The following is a 12374-nucleotide window of genomic DNA, read 5'->3' as shown; positions in this document are numbered from 1 at the left end:
CTTCAGTCTTCAGCCATACTGCTAAAGAGTCTACTGCTAAAGGCTTCTACTTCTCTTTTTTCTACCCTTCTCTTCATTCTTGAACGCCTCAGCCCTTCTTCCCATGCTGTCTACTCCCACCCCAAATTCCGCTCACCTTACTTTGTAGAACAACTTGATTCTTGTCTTGCCTTCACCCATCTAGGTTGTGCTTAAGGCTTCCTCTTTCTTTCTCATGATGAAAAAGATGTTTTTCTTGACAAAGTCCGATAGCCTAGACATGACTTATGCTGTTCCCTCAAGTAGAAGGAGAGGTCACACCAGTTTGTGTTACATGCTTATTATAACCCCTCCAAAATGTGATAAAAGTAAAATGTAAAATTATATACCACCTCTGCATTCCTACTTCCTTGAAGTAACCACTGTGAAGTATAGTCTACAAATTGTTCAAATGCTCCTACTTAATAATTTTGTGGCTTTGGGTGAGCTACTTAGTCTGTGATTCAGTCTTCTCATCTGTAAAACAGGGATACTACTGCCTACATCATAAGAGTTGGTGAGGGTAAAATGAGATAATGTTCAGTGCCTGGAAAAGTACCAGGGATAAAGGAAGAGCTCAATAAATGGTAGTTATCCTTCCAAATGTTTTTTAAGCATGTAGTGTCCCTATACATATGTAACATTTTAGTTAATGAAAATATCAGATCTGTAAAAATAGGATTCAAAAACGTGTATTTTTTCCTCAAATTTACCTTTCCCTCTCCCTTAACAACATACTGCTATTCCAAGGTAGTCTACCCTTATTCCTTTAAATGGGTCCAAATGTTCTAAAGAAAACACTTCCCTGAATGGGGGAATTTGGGTGGTTTTTTTGGTCTTACCAATACTCTGAACACATCCTTGTCAATGGACTCTTATGCACTTATTTCTGCAGGGTAGACTCCCAGAAATGCAAGAGTTGGGTTGAAGGGCACATATATTTAAGCTCTGGATAGTAGTGTTAAATAGCCCACCACACATTCCATCTCATTTATACTCCCACTACAGGGCAGAAGTGCCCTCTTCCACACTCTGTCAGTATTTGAATATTATGAAACTTTAAACTTGTTGTCAATCTTTTTCGTAGGTGAAAAATAGTATCTCATTTAAATGTACATTTCTCTGATCCATGGTAAGTTTGTATATTCTAAAATGTCTATTATCCATTTTTATTTTGTCTTCTATAAATTAGCCATTTATATCATTTGCTTGTTTTTCTGCTGTACTTAAAAGTCAAATACTCCCTTCTCTCTCCCTGACATTTAGGGTACAGTTTGTGCAGGACATACCTGAATCCTCATACTGCCTCATTCCAAGTTCAGAAGTGTGTGCTCGCCTAGATGAGAGGGAAGTAGAAGTGATGATGCTTGTCAGGTTATACAGGCATCTCGGGGAAGATGGCTTTTTCAAGCTTCCCATGGCCATTGCAAATAGATCTTGGGGCACATTTGGAAAGTTAGAGAATGAACAGAGCTAGCTACACTTGTGTGAATTTTGGGATTGGGGAGAGAAGAGAAAAGATGGGAGGTGGGCAGGGAGAGCAGGTAACAGGGAAAGTGGACGGAGCCTCTGGGGAAGGAGGGGTGGTCAGTGAGAAATTCCAGATGGCAGGTGGCTGGGAAATGGGCAGGAGCAGGATGTCCAGTAGTCATTTAAGTTTGCACATCCCCAGGCCGGGTGTGGTGGCTCATGCCTGTAATCCTAGCACTTTGGAAGGCTGAGGTGGGCAGATTGCCTGAGCTAAGGAGTTCAAGACTGGCATGAGCAACATGATGAAACCCCGTCTCTACTAAAAATACAAAACTTAGCCAGGCATGGTGGCAAGTGCCTGTAATCCCAGCTACTTGGGAGGCTGAGGCAGGAGATCACTTGAACCCGGGAGGTGGAGGTTGCAGTAAGTCGAGATCACTCCACTGCACTCCAGCCTGGGCGACAAGAGTGAGACTCCATCTCAGGAAAAAAAAAAAAAAAAAAGAGGTTTGTACATCCCCAGACATTCAGTGTGTTCAGACTTCTGTAGCGATCAAGTAACTGGAGCTGAATTTCATGTCTGGGTGGATGGAGTGCATGGAAGAGAGCAGCCATGGAGTTTGAGATGCTGGAGAGTTCAGGAGTGGGTGGAGATCTGGGAGAGCCCATTTTGGGTCATTTGGATGAGGACCCTATGATTCAGCATGGCCCTGTGATTTCAGTGCCTTTGTTTGCACTCGTGTTGACAACCACACTGCACCGTTAGAGTGACAGCGTTCAATACACAGAGTTCAAACAGAGTTTCTCATAATCAGGTTTGAAGAGAAGTTCTCCAGAGTCTACAAAAGTTTTTTTCCCTTTAAATGGGTTTTGCATTTTACTCACATTTGAGAAAAACTGTCCTATAGTGCAACTAAGATTTGTTAAAGAAAATCTTATAAGACCTTTCATATATTGTCTGTATACAAACCAATGATGATGATAATTTTTATCTAGTTTTTAAAGTAAGTACATCAGAATTTCTATAAGGAAATCTTGGATTTTTTATGTATATAAGGCTTTCATCAATTCAGATTGATCTAACTTGATTTAGCTTAAATTACTGAGGGTCTATTGTTCTGTCAAGGCACGCAAGATGAAAGTTGCTTGCATATCACACCTGCAGTCTTGCCTTGGAGAGTTAGTATTTACACAGCTATGAAATAATATATTCCTATGAGGAGCACAAGGCAGTGCTTCACAGTTTATTCACAATAGGAATTGTAGTAAAAGAGTCAGTTTTCCTTATAAATTAATAATACCCAATATAGAGAAGAGTGCTTGTAATTGTGATGGTTCATGTCCTACCTATTAAGATCACTATCTGAAAAGTCAATACAGATTTTTGGCTACTACTTTGAGCCAGGCATTTTGTGAGGCACAGCAGAAAAACAGAAATGTTTACTGCACTGGAGGAGACAGCAATTTAAACTACGTAGAGGTTTTAGAAGACTTGAGGGACACGTAAGGACACGTCAAAGGAAGCAAGTCTGGCACTGGCTTGGGAAGGCTTCATGGAGGAGGTGACATTTTTGTCTGGCTTCCAGGGGAAGAGGATTTCTATGCCAAGAAGACAGCAAAGACAAGAACACAAAGGTATGAAATTCTATACAAGGTAACTTGCTCATCAAAGAAACACTGGCGTTGGGAATGGCACTATAAAGTTTGTCATTCTTGTTTCTCAAAACTGAAATTCACATCATCTACATTTTGTCTCTTCTGCTGCGTATGTTTTCCTTTTGGTCCTAAACACTGCTGCAGAGAAAATATCTCTCATAAAAAGGAAAGGGCTACCTCTAGATTTTAACACCATGGTGTGGTGGAGGTACTCATAGAAATACCCAGGAGACTATGAAGTTTATGTATATGTAACGATAAATGATATAATGGTGCTGAAATGAATCAAGAGAAATCTAAAGACACTTGGAAGGCATCACAAGGCCATCTGAAATCAGGTTAAAAATAAGCCACAGTTTCTTTTGTGATTTCTGAAACATTTCTTTGTTTAATCATATAATTATTTTCATCTTCCAGCCATCATAAATAATCCACTTTATTACTTAACCAATCCTTTTGAAAAAATTTGGTATTTAGCATAAACAAACACTGAACATTAGCTAGAGGTGTGTTAATTTTTAACAGAACAGGGAAGAATTTTTAAAAACCCACAAAAATGTTAATACTAAGAAAACACATGAAAATACCAACATTATCACCCATTAAAAAATCAAATTTTGTAACAACCATTAAAAAAAATCCAGGTGGAAAAAATGAGTAAACATAAATATAATCTAATGTATTTCTTTCATAAATACATTTAGACAACATAAATGCATAAAACAGATAGCTTTACAGTGTATAAACGTAACAAAATACTTAAGCTCTGAATAATTAAATCCCAATAAGCATGAATTAAAAATAAATTTTGATTTTATTTTTTGTTCTTTATGAAAAAATATGCCAAGGAATTTGTGTAAAAAAAAAAGAAATTGGCATAAACATTATCACTAAAGCCACCAAAGTTCACTACGTAAAGATTATTTGAAAACAAAACACATTTTTTAAAGCAAAAGATAAAATGTTATCATAGCACTTTCAGTTGAATTTTATCCCATGATCACACCTACTATAGGTGTTAGACAATAGAGGTAGATAAGTTGGGGGCGGGGACCAGTATTCTAATGTTAGAGAGAAAGATTTTTATGATAGGGCAGATAGATGACAGACAGACATTTCCATTTACTCCAAAATTCAAAGAAACTTGTAGGAACAAAGCATAAGAGCCTTTCTGTGCTCCATAGGTAAGCACAATTACCTAAGCAAAATTACTGTAGTTTTAGACACAAGTAAAATTCTTTATAACAGTGTATACTACAGCCTGGTTAGCATAGATGTTTGCAGGGTCTGGCATTAGCCTTAAAATTCACACTGAGAATAACTCACATGAAATTTCTTTCAATGACATTGACAAAAGATGAGACCTGGTAGTAACAATAATATAAATTTACACTGTAGATAAACTTGGTTAAGTTTCTAAGGAATGATTTTTTGTTGTGGGCATAACAACAAAACAACAAAAAGCAGCTGCTGAGGACATAGCACGGCCTCAGTGAGACCCAGGATGCCAATACTGTCTATCAAATCAAGACAGGATGTGTAAGAGGATGTGACAGGACGGCATGGAGGAAACACAGAAAAGTGTTCCTGTAGTTCTACACGTGGCTTCACTCTCTACTTCGGTCCAGTTACAGCAAATATTGGATACTCGTTTGAAAGCTGCTGCCCAATTGGGAACTGATTTTACTTGATATTTTGGTTATTAAATGGTTTTGCATGTTCTTTTCATGTGGTGAGACAGAATGTGTATATGTAACATTTGTTTGCATCTATGACCTTTATATTTTCATTTATTCATAAGAGCAATACGATTTAACTTTTAAAAAATATTGCCAACATTTGTCAGATCTGCCAAGGAGATTTTCATTAATAAATTGTCTCGAATGCCTTAAGTGTGCTTAATTCCAGGATGTAACAGGCTGCTTTTGGCTAACAGGGGCAGTCTGGAAAGTGCTCAGCACATCTGTGTAACAGGAAAAAAATTTTCGTCTGGGTTGTGGAATGTGGATACCATTAATTGTTGCTGCTTTCAAACTGATTGTAACATTTTTGTGCCTCATATTTGGCTATTATGAGTGTGTAAGTGTAAGAAAGAAATTATTGAATAAAGAGGAAGAACATATTAAGATATATTTGAAAGACCCTAAAAATCAAATCGCAGAGTTTAACTCAAAATTTCACATAATTTCACTCATAACTCAAACATTCAGGCCCTTTCTTTGAAGCAGCTTATAATAAATTTAAGACATATAACACCACAATCTCTCATAATGGGACTGAGGAATTTCTGTGTGGAAACTATTTGAAGGAATGTCTTTAAAAATGATGTCAAGGAATGCATATATCTTATGCTTTTCAGCATCTATTCGATCTATGACCCCCGCTGAGTTGATAAGGAAGAGGCATGTCACAGTCGTAGAAAAAAAGAATCACACAGTAAATCAAAGTATGCGTGAATAAGACTTTGGAAATTTTCACTGTCATCAGAAGGGCATTTTCCTGATGGTGTGACCTCATTTCAAACATTACAGTAACTATTAATAGAGTTGTATTGCACAAAGGTGCTGCAGGGAAAGCATGTTTGCTTTTTGTCACTTACCATGACTGATTCCTGCATTAGGAAAAAAAAATTAACCCCCAAATATTGTATCACCCCTGGCAGTAATCAACAAAGCATATTTTGGAAGTAACGCTCTTGTCAAATACATTTTAAGGCACTTAAACAGGTATATCATATTTTTATGTAAAAAAATAAAATATGCATTGAGGCAACATTCACAAGTACAAGTCTTCAGAATTGCTAGTATGTACAATCCTGTACATATATACATTGCTACAGAAAGTCCACCTCCTTTGTTATACTGTCGGCCTCGTCAGCTTCACTCCCTACAAGGAAGGAAAACATGTTCAGAGTTGGACAGTATCCATGAGCAAAGTGAAAGCATCAATTAACACCAGATAATTTATGCTACTAGAAGGAAGAAGAGGCCCACCCAGATGGCATCATAAAACCAATAATCCAAACCTCTGGATACAAACAGATTTCCCTGCCCATCTCTCTGGCCAGCAGACTGTCATTTCCCCCTCCCGCACCTGGCCTGGCTACTCATATGGTTGCCCTGTGCACTAGAGGGTAGCCTTGGGTCTCAGTCAGTACTGTGTGCAAAGCAGAGGAGGCACTCGTGGATACCTGGAGGATGGACTCTTGGTATTTATTTTAATGCCCAAATTTGATGGATAGATATTCCAAGCCTTCTGGATTATTCAAGTTAGCCAGTGGCCCCCTGGTTTGGAGTAGTTTCTACACAAAGGAAAAATGAACAACATTGTACAATTTATTCTCCCTTTTGGAAATGCTTCTGTTAGTCTACAGAACAAATTCTAGAACTTTTACATGTTTGGAAGAAAAATTCACTCTGATTAATTTACTGTTCACTATGGCTATATAATATTGATGAGTATTAGGATTTTCAAAAAATCCTTTGAAATTATTTTCAAATAATTTCCTTCGTTCTTTGTCAAAATTTATATGTACAAATTCTGACTGACAATGTGCATACATATTGATAAACATAAGCCATAAATGGAAATAGAAAATTTCAAAGGAGATAAATAGTAAAAGAAAGAAAAAGGTACTAAACTGCTCCACAACCAACTCTGAGTAGGAGGCTCAGAGCCTAGAGTGGTACTCAGCGTAGAAGAGGAATCTTTTTTATGTTAACATTTTGTTAAATAACCAAATTAGTGAACATATTGGATGGGCTCAACTTCTCAGGTAGGATCCTGGGGGCCTAGGGCAAACCTAAAAGTGATGTTACACTTCTGTCTGGAGTGTCATCATGGTGTGGGAAAAGATTTTGGGGTCAAACAGCCCAGTGTTCAAGTCCTAACTCCAGCACTGGCTGAACTACCCCATGGTTTCAGGCCAGCTGCTCGACTCCCCGAGCCCATTTCCTAACCCGTAAAATGGAGAGAGCAAAGCCTGCAGTGAACATCATTGTAGATAATGATGAACAATCATGATAATAATTATGGCAGCTAGCTTTATCAAACACTCACCATGTAATCCTCTACAACCCTAGGGTGTAGATATCATTAGTCAGCAGAAACTGAGCTACAGGATGCTCAGTAAGGTATGCCCCAGGTTACAGGATGAGAAGGCCAGCAGCCTGAGCTCTGAGCCCAGGCGGGCAGGCCCAAAATCCATCCTCTGAACCAGGTAGAGGATAGGATGTGCTTAGCACACACAGTGCTCAATAGATGGTACTGTGGCCATCCCATTTTCAGGATATTAAGAACATGACACAGGGCCTTGTCATTGGATGTCTTTTCTTCCCACACATCTCCTGATAACAGTCACTACTTTGTGTGTAGACAAAAATAAGTCCTGGTATGTCCACGTCACTGGGAAGGAGCCAGTTCTATCAATGCTACTACATTATATGCATCATCTAAACTTCTTGTGAATCACCTGGTTTACTTATTTTGGTTGATAATTTAGGAAATGAAATCCATAAATATCTAATAAGTACAAGATTCTAAGTGTGGTGAAATTAACATTGCATGGACTTCTTTGCTAGTTAAAGTTTATTTTTTAATGCCCAAATGCAGCTTTGCTGTACAAATAGGTTATTATATATCTGGAAAATTAAAAATAAAGCAGGCAATCTGGAAAATGCCAGGTTCTATCTTATTTGGAAAGGCATGTGAAGTAAGACACAGGTGAAAGACTGAGTGAGGCAAAGATGGTATGCACCGGAGTGGAGCAGGTATCTATTTGGAGTATATTCACTGAACCTCTACCCCATATAATATGCCCTTCAATATGAATGAATTAAAAAGAGCTTGTAAAAACTGCATGTTAAGTACAACTGTCTTTTATAAGAATTTAAGATCTTTAACCTTAACCCTCCTGTTCAGATTGGAATGGATCAGTGCATCATTATTATTGTATTTAAGTAAGAAAATATGTACTTGAAAACAAAGATATGCAAGCAAAATCTAAAGTGTATGAACAGTTCAGATTCAGGAACAGCACTTTAATCTAACTTGGATCCAAATAAGATCTTTCTGGAGACTCACCTTCTGCCTTGATACCATCCAAGACTTGATTGTTGGCACCAACACACTTCCCAGAAGGATCTGAGCTGGGTGGTAGATGAGCAAGGGTACAGATATTAAAGAGAGATGCTCATGGCCTGCAAACACGATCTTCAGCATCGGAATTCCTGTTGAACAAAGAAGACAGGAAACCTAAAGCAAATTCAGTCTGTCATCAAATTAAAGACATACACCATCAAAATCAGAACTCTGGAATAGGTTATTACCATATTTCCCCATGTTTATTCACAGAACTGAAATGGGAAAGTCTGAAATGGGTCACCAAAACTTTACATCTTCCTAAAGTTCTAACTAGAATAAGGTGGAAAGATGGTCAGTATTTGAGGGTACCAATAATTCTCACTGCAAATTAGAAGCTTCTCTAACAAGGAGAGGAGAGCAGACTGTGTGTGATGGAGTTGCTTTAAGAAGGCTGAAAAATATTGGTGAGGGAGATGCTAAAACTGGATCTTTTCTTGCTTAATAGTGAGATAGCCTGTTAGCCTTTAGGGAGAACTGCCTGGTACCAGTTCAAAGTCCCAAAGCTTGCTTTTGAGAGTAAAAAAATATGGTAAGATAATGTATGGTATACACTGCTATAAGTAGGAGGGCATTTTAGTCAACTGAACCTTAATAAAGGATTTGTATGTTCCCTTTCAGCCAAGGAGCTTAAAGTGCTTTACAATCATTAGGTAAGGCTCATACAGATTGGTCTATGGAAGATGAGTACAAAAATTAGCCAGGCGTGGTGGCACGCGCCTGTAGTCTCAGCTATGCGGGAGGCTGAGGCAGAAGAATTGCTTGAACCTGGGAGGCGGAGGTTGCAGCGAGCCGAGATCACATCACTGCACTCCAGCCTAGGTGACAGAGTGAGACCCTGTCTCAAAAAAAAAAAAAAAAAAAAAAAAAAAAATTAGGGCTGAATGTTTAAACTCCACAGTGAATGTCTTAATGGAACTCAAATGAATACTACTTCATGAGTCTACTATTCTATTATACCAAGGGCTAGGTGTGTATATTTTATAAGCTGCTGCCTATAGTGCATAACTTTTGAGCTTCTATAACTAACACAATTCAGATACTAGCAGTCTAACTATTATTACTAATTGCTTTAATGCAGCCGCGGTCTTCATAAGTGCTATGTACGTATCAGCTTTTTCAACTGAATAGCTTTAATAGCCTGGCTTTCTTGTTTCTCTGATAACAGCCTCTGAAAAGGACCCAAGCTCCTAACCATGTACAATGATGGCACATAAATAACTTTTTATTAGAACACAACAAAGAAGGCTTAGCTTTTTCAATTATTTTTACCTTCTAATACATTTCAAACCTTTATGCAAAAATGTATTTCATGGTTGCTTTCTTTTTCACAGCCTCACATATCATTGCCATAAACTGAAAACACTTAACTCTTCCCAAACATAGTCTCTGAGAGCTTCTAAAGTACATGCTTAGATTTTTTGCAGTTTCTGTCTTTATAGTAATATAAAAAACGAAGGGCCTTTTTTTAAAAAAATAAGCTTTAAAAATCTATTGCTGAAAAGCAGCGTCTGATACTATAGTTTTGAAAAGCTGTTACAATGAGAAAATAAAATCTGAATACAACTTCTTCTGTTTCCAAGAAACATTATTCATTCCTTGGCCCAAAGAGGTGATGCTAAGACATTGGGGGATGGGAGTGGAGCAAATGTGAGGCTAAAGGGAGCAAGTGATAGAAGTATGATGATATTCTGTCCCTAAAAAGGACCAGAGCAGGACTTTCTGACCCCAGATTCGAGGACTGATGCCAGATATGAGGCTGCTGGGCTAAACCACCTATGTTGTCCGTTCTTAGCTAAGAATCTGGGCTCTGTGTCATTCATTCATCAGCAAGCTGAAGTGATCTCAGAAGGGAAGCCATAGAGACAGTCCCAGATGCTGCTGCTACAATAAGTAAACAAAAAGTTATATTGATGAGGAAACTGAAGCACCTAGTGGTCAGGAAAATTTCTCAGTGGTAGGTTCTAAACTGCGACTCAGGTTCAGGCAACCTGAATTTCCAGTTCCTTGTATCAGGTAAGGTCGGTTCCAGACGCCATGGGCACTGCAGCTGCTGTGAAAAGGGAGAGGGCCTGGCATGCAGAACACTTTGAAGTCCAGCCATCCTTTCGGAACTCATTCTCCTTGAAGACCTCTCAGAAGCACTTCCAGGGGCAGTGTGGTGTCAAACTCCTCTGCTCCCCACACCCGCACATCCCTGTGATTTCAAATGTGTCAAAAGCAACTGCTAGGGCTACCCCAATAGTGGCAAGGAAGTCATTGATTCAAAGGCATAGCTTTGATCCTCAAGAAGCTTATGGTGGACAGATCATCTTTCCCTTCTTTGGACCCTAATGTCAAGTTTTAGGAAGTTCTCTTCCAGCCATTGCTGGTTCTTCAGCTCTTATCTCTCTCCTTCAAACACACCCTTCTGTCCACTGCTCTTGTGAGGAAGCTGGGACTCTTCAAACACCTGTCCTTCTGGTCAGCTGCTCCTTGCAAGGGGCCCCAGAGGAAGGCTGGAGGATGAGGAGGAATTTCCAGTCTGGGCTTCCTGCCAGGCCCCTTCACTGGTGCAGGGGTACTTGGTTCCAGCCTATAACTCATCGTGCCCCTGAGGGCCACAGCACCAGCGGGGCAGTGACATTCCTCGGATGTCTAAGAACCCGCTCTGCTGCCTTTCTCCAAGCTTCTAGGTTCTGGGAATTCTAACTTCTTCCCCTTGTCCCCCAGCTCCAGCTACTTTCTGCATTTATTTGTCCTGTTCCCTCACTGTGCCCATTTCTCTTTTCAGCTTTCCAACACTATTTACAATACAATTCCCTGTATTCAAAGGGTGATTTCTGCTTTCCTGACGGACTCTGGTTGCCGTTTTCTTACTCTGCCTTGTATGACAGTCATTCCTTTTGCTTGAAAAAGAGAAGGGATCCAAGATCACTTACAGCTGAGGCAGAAATTTGTCAAATTAAATAGGAATTTCCCCCTACCATCTTATGTGCCTGTAATACCTTCTTGCTAGTCATTAATCAAATTTCCTATCTCTACCCCCACAAGTGAATAATGTTAAAAATATGTTTAAAAATAATATATCAGAGAAAAAAATAGCTCCCAAAGGTCACAGTCCAAGTCTCTTTCATGTGTCCTCTCTATGCCACTCTCACATGGTGGATTCACAAGTCAGTCACTCGCCAGGGGGAGGCCCACTCCAGCGACTCGAGTCATATGTTACTTGTTTTAGGAAACTTTATTTTATTTCAGACAATGCATGTCTGAAAGATGTTAGCAGGCCTATATTGTAAATGGATTCTTTTTCTGACTAACTTTCACCAAAAGCATCTCCTCCATTGCTCTATGGACTTAAAATTTTCCTTACTTTTCAATCATTCAATGATCTACTTTCCTTTTCAATTATTAGAGTTTCTTCTATATCTATTTATCTCAACCTTTTCTTTCCTTACTTTCTTTCAACCTCTCCCCCGCTTCCCCTCCCTTCAATCCCAAGCATCTACTTGGTACATCTTCAGTTTCTCCAAGGTCAGAATAGAAAGAGAAGTTGGGATAAGCAGAGTGAGAGTTAACACTTTCCGTGTTCGAGTTTCCATGCTATGGTGGCAATCATTTGGAAGTGGTGAACTCAGTATCTCTTCTCTAAGGCACCTTTGCTGTTAGCAGCACTATCTGGACAACAGCTGGAAACTTGGGGGTCATCTCAATTGTTGAGAGAGGTTGAGAACCTGCTAAAAGCCACTGCACTTGCCATACTGTGATTTCTGTCAGCTGGCCAAGAATTCGGCAACATTTGCTCTTCATGTCAAATCAGAGAAAATCAGCTGCATCTCTTATTCCAGAAACCTATGTAATGCACCACTCTTTTGTCCTCGTCACTCACTTGCTTACTAATTCACTTGCTTACTTATTCATTCAATTAGAACTAATGTAACTGATCAAGTACTCTGTAGAAGGGCTAGACATACTGGGAAGCAGGATTTGACCTAACCTTGCATTTCCATAACTTACTGGGCACATGGGTGACCACTCACACCTCCATTCCCCTCACCTTTGTTTAAGAGCACCTCTTCCACAGTCTCAAACCAGTCTCTCTGCCTTTAGAG

At 39.2% G+C, this 12374-nt stretch overlaps 1 protein-coding gene across 4 annotated transcripts in view; it reads right to left on the bottom strand.

The window, feature by feature from the left end:
* Nucleotides 1-3504: 3504 nt before the first annotated feature.
* SLC10A7 (solute carrier family 10 member 7) overlaps nt 3505-12374 on the bottom strand; it is a 277847-nt gene continuing 268977 nt past the window's right edge. For 2 of the 4 annotated variants that reach the window (XM_023227260.1, XM_023227264.1), the window contains 3 exons: nt 8227-8372; nt 6335-6445; nt 3505-6030 (listed from right to left, as the gene is read on the bottom strand). In XM_023227260.1, coding sequence (XP_023083028.1) covers nt 6362-6445; nt 8227-8372 — 230 coding nt within the window. In that variant the 3' untranslated portion in view covers nt 3505-6030; nt 6335-6361. The remainder of the gene's footprint in view (nt 6031-6334; nt 6446-8226; nt 8373-12374) is intronic. The other 2 variants (XM_023227265.1, XM_023227269.1) reach the window with 1 other exon arrangement.

Source organism: Piliocolobus tephrosceles, chromosome 3 (assembly GCF_002776525.5).
Source record: "Piliocolobus tephrosceles isolate RC106 chromosome 3, ASM277652v3, whole genome shotgun sequence".
Lineage (NCBI taxonomy): Eukaryota > Metazoa > Chordata > Mammalia > Primates > Cercopithecidae > Piliocolobus > Piliocolobus tephrosceles.
Note: the sequence above shows the minus strand (reverse complement) of the source record. Positions and strands in the feature narration are given on the sequence as shown.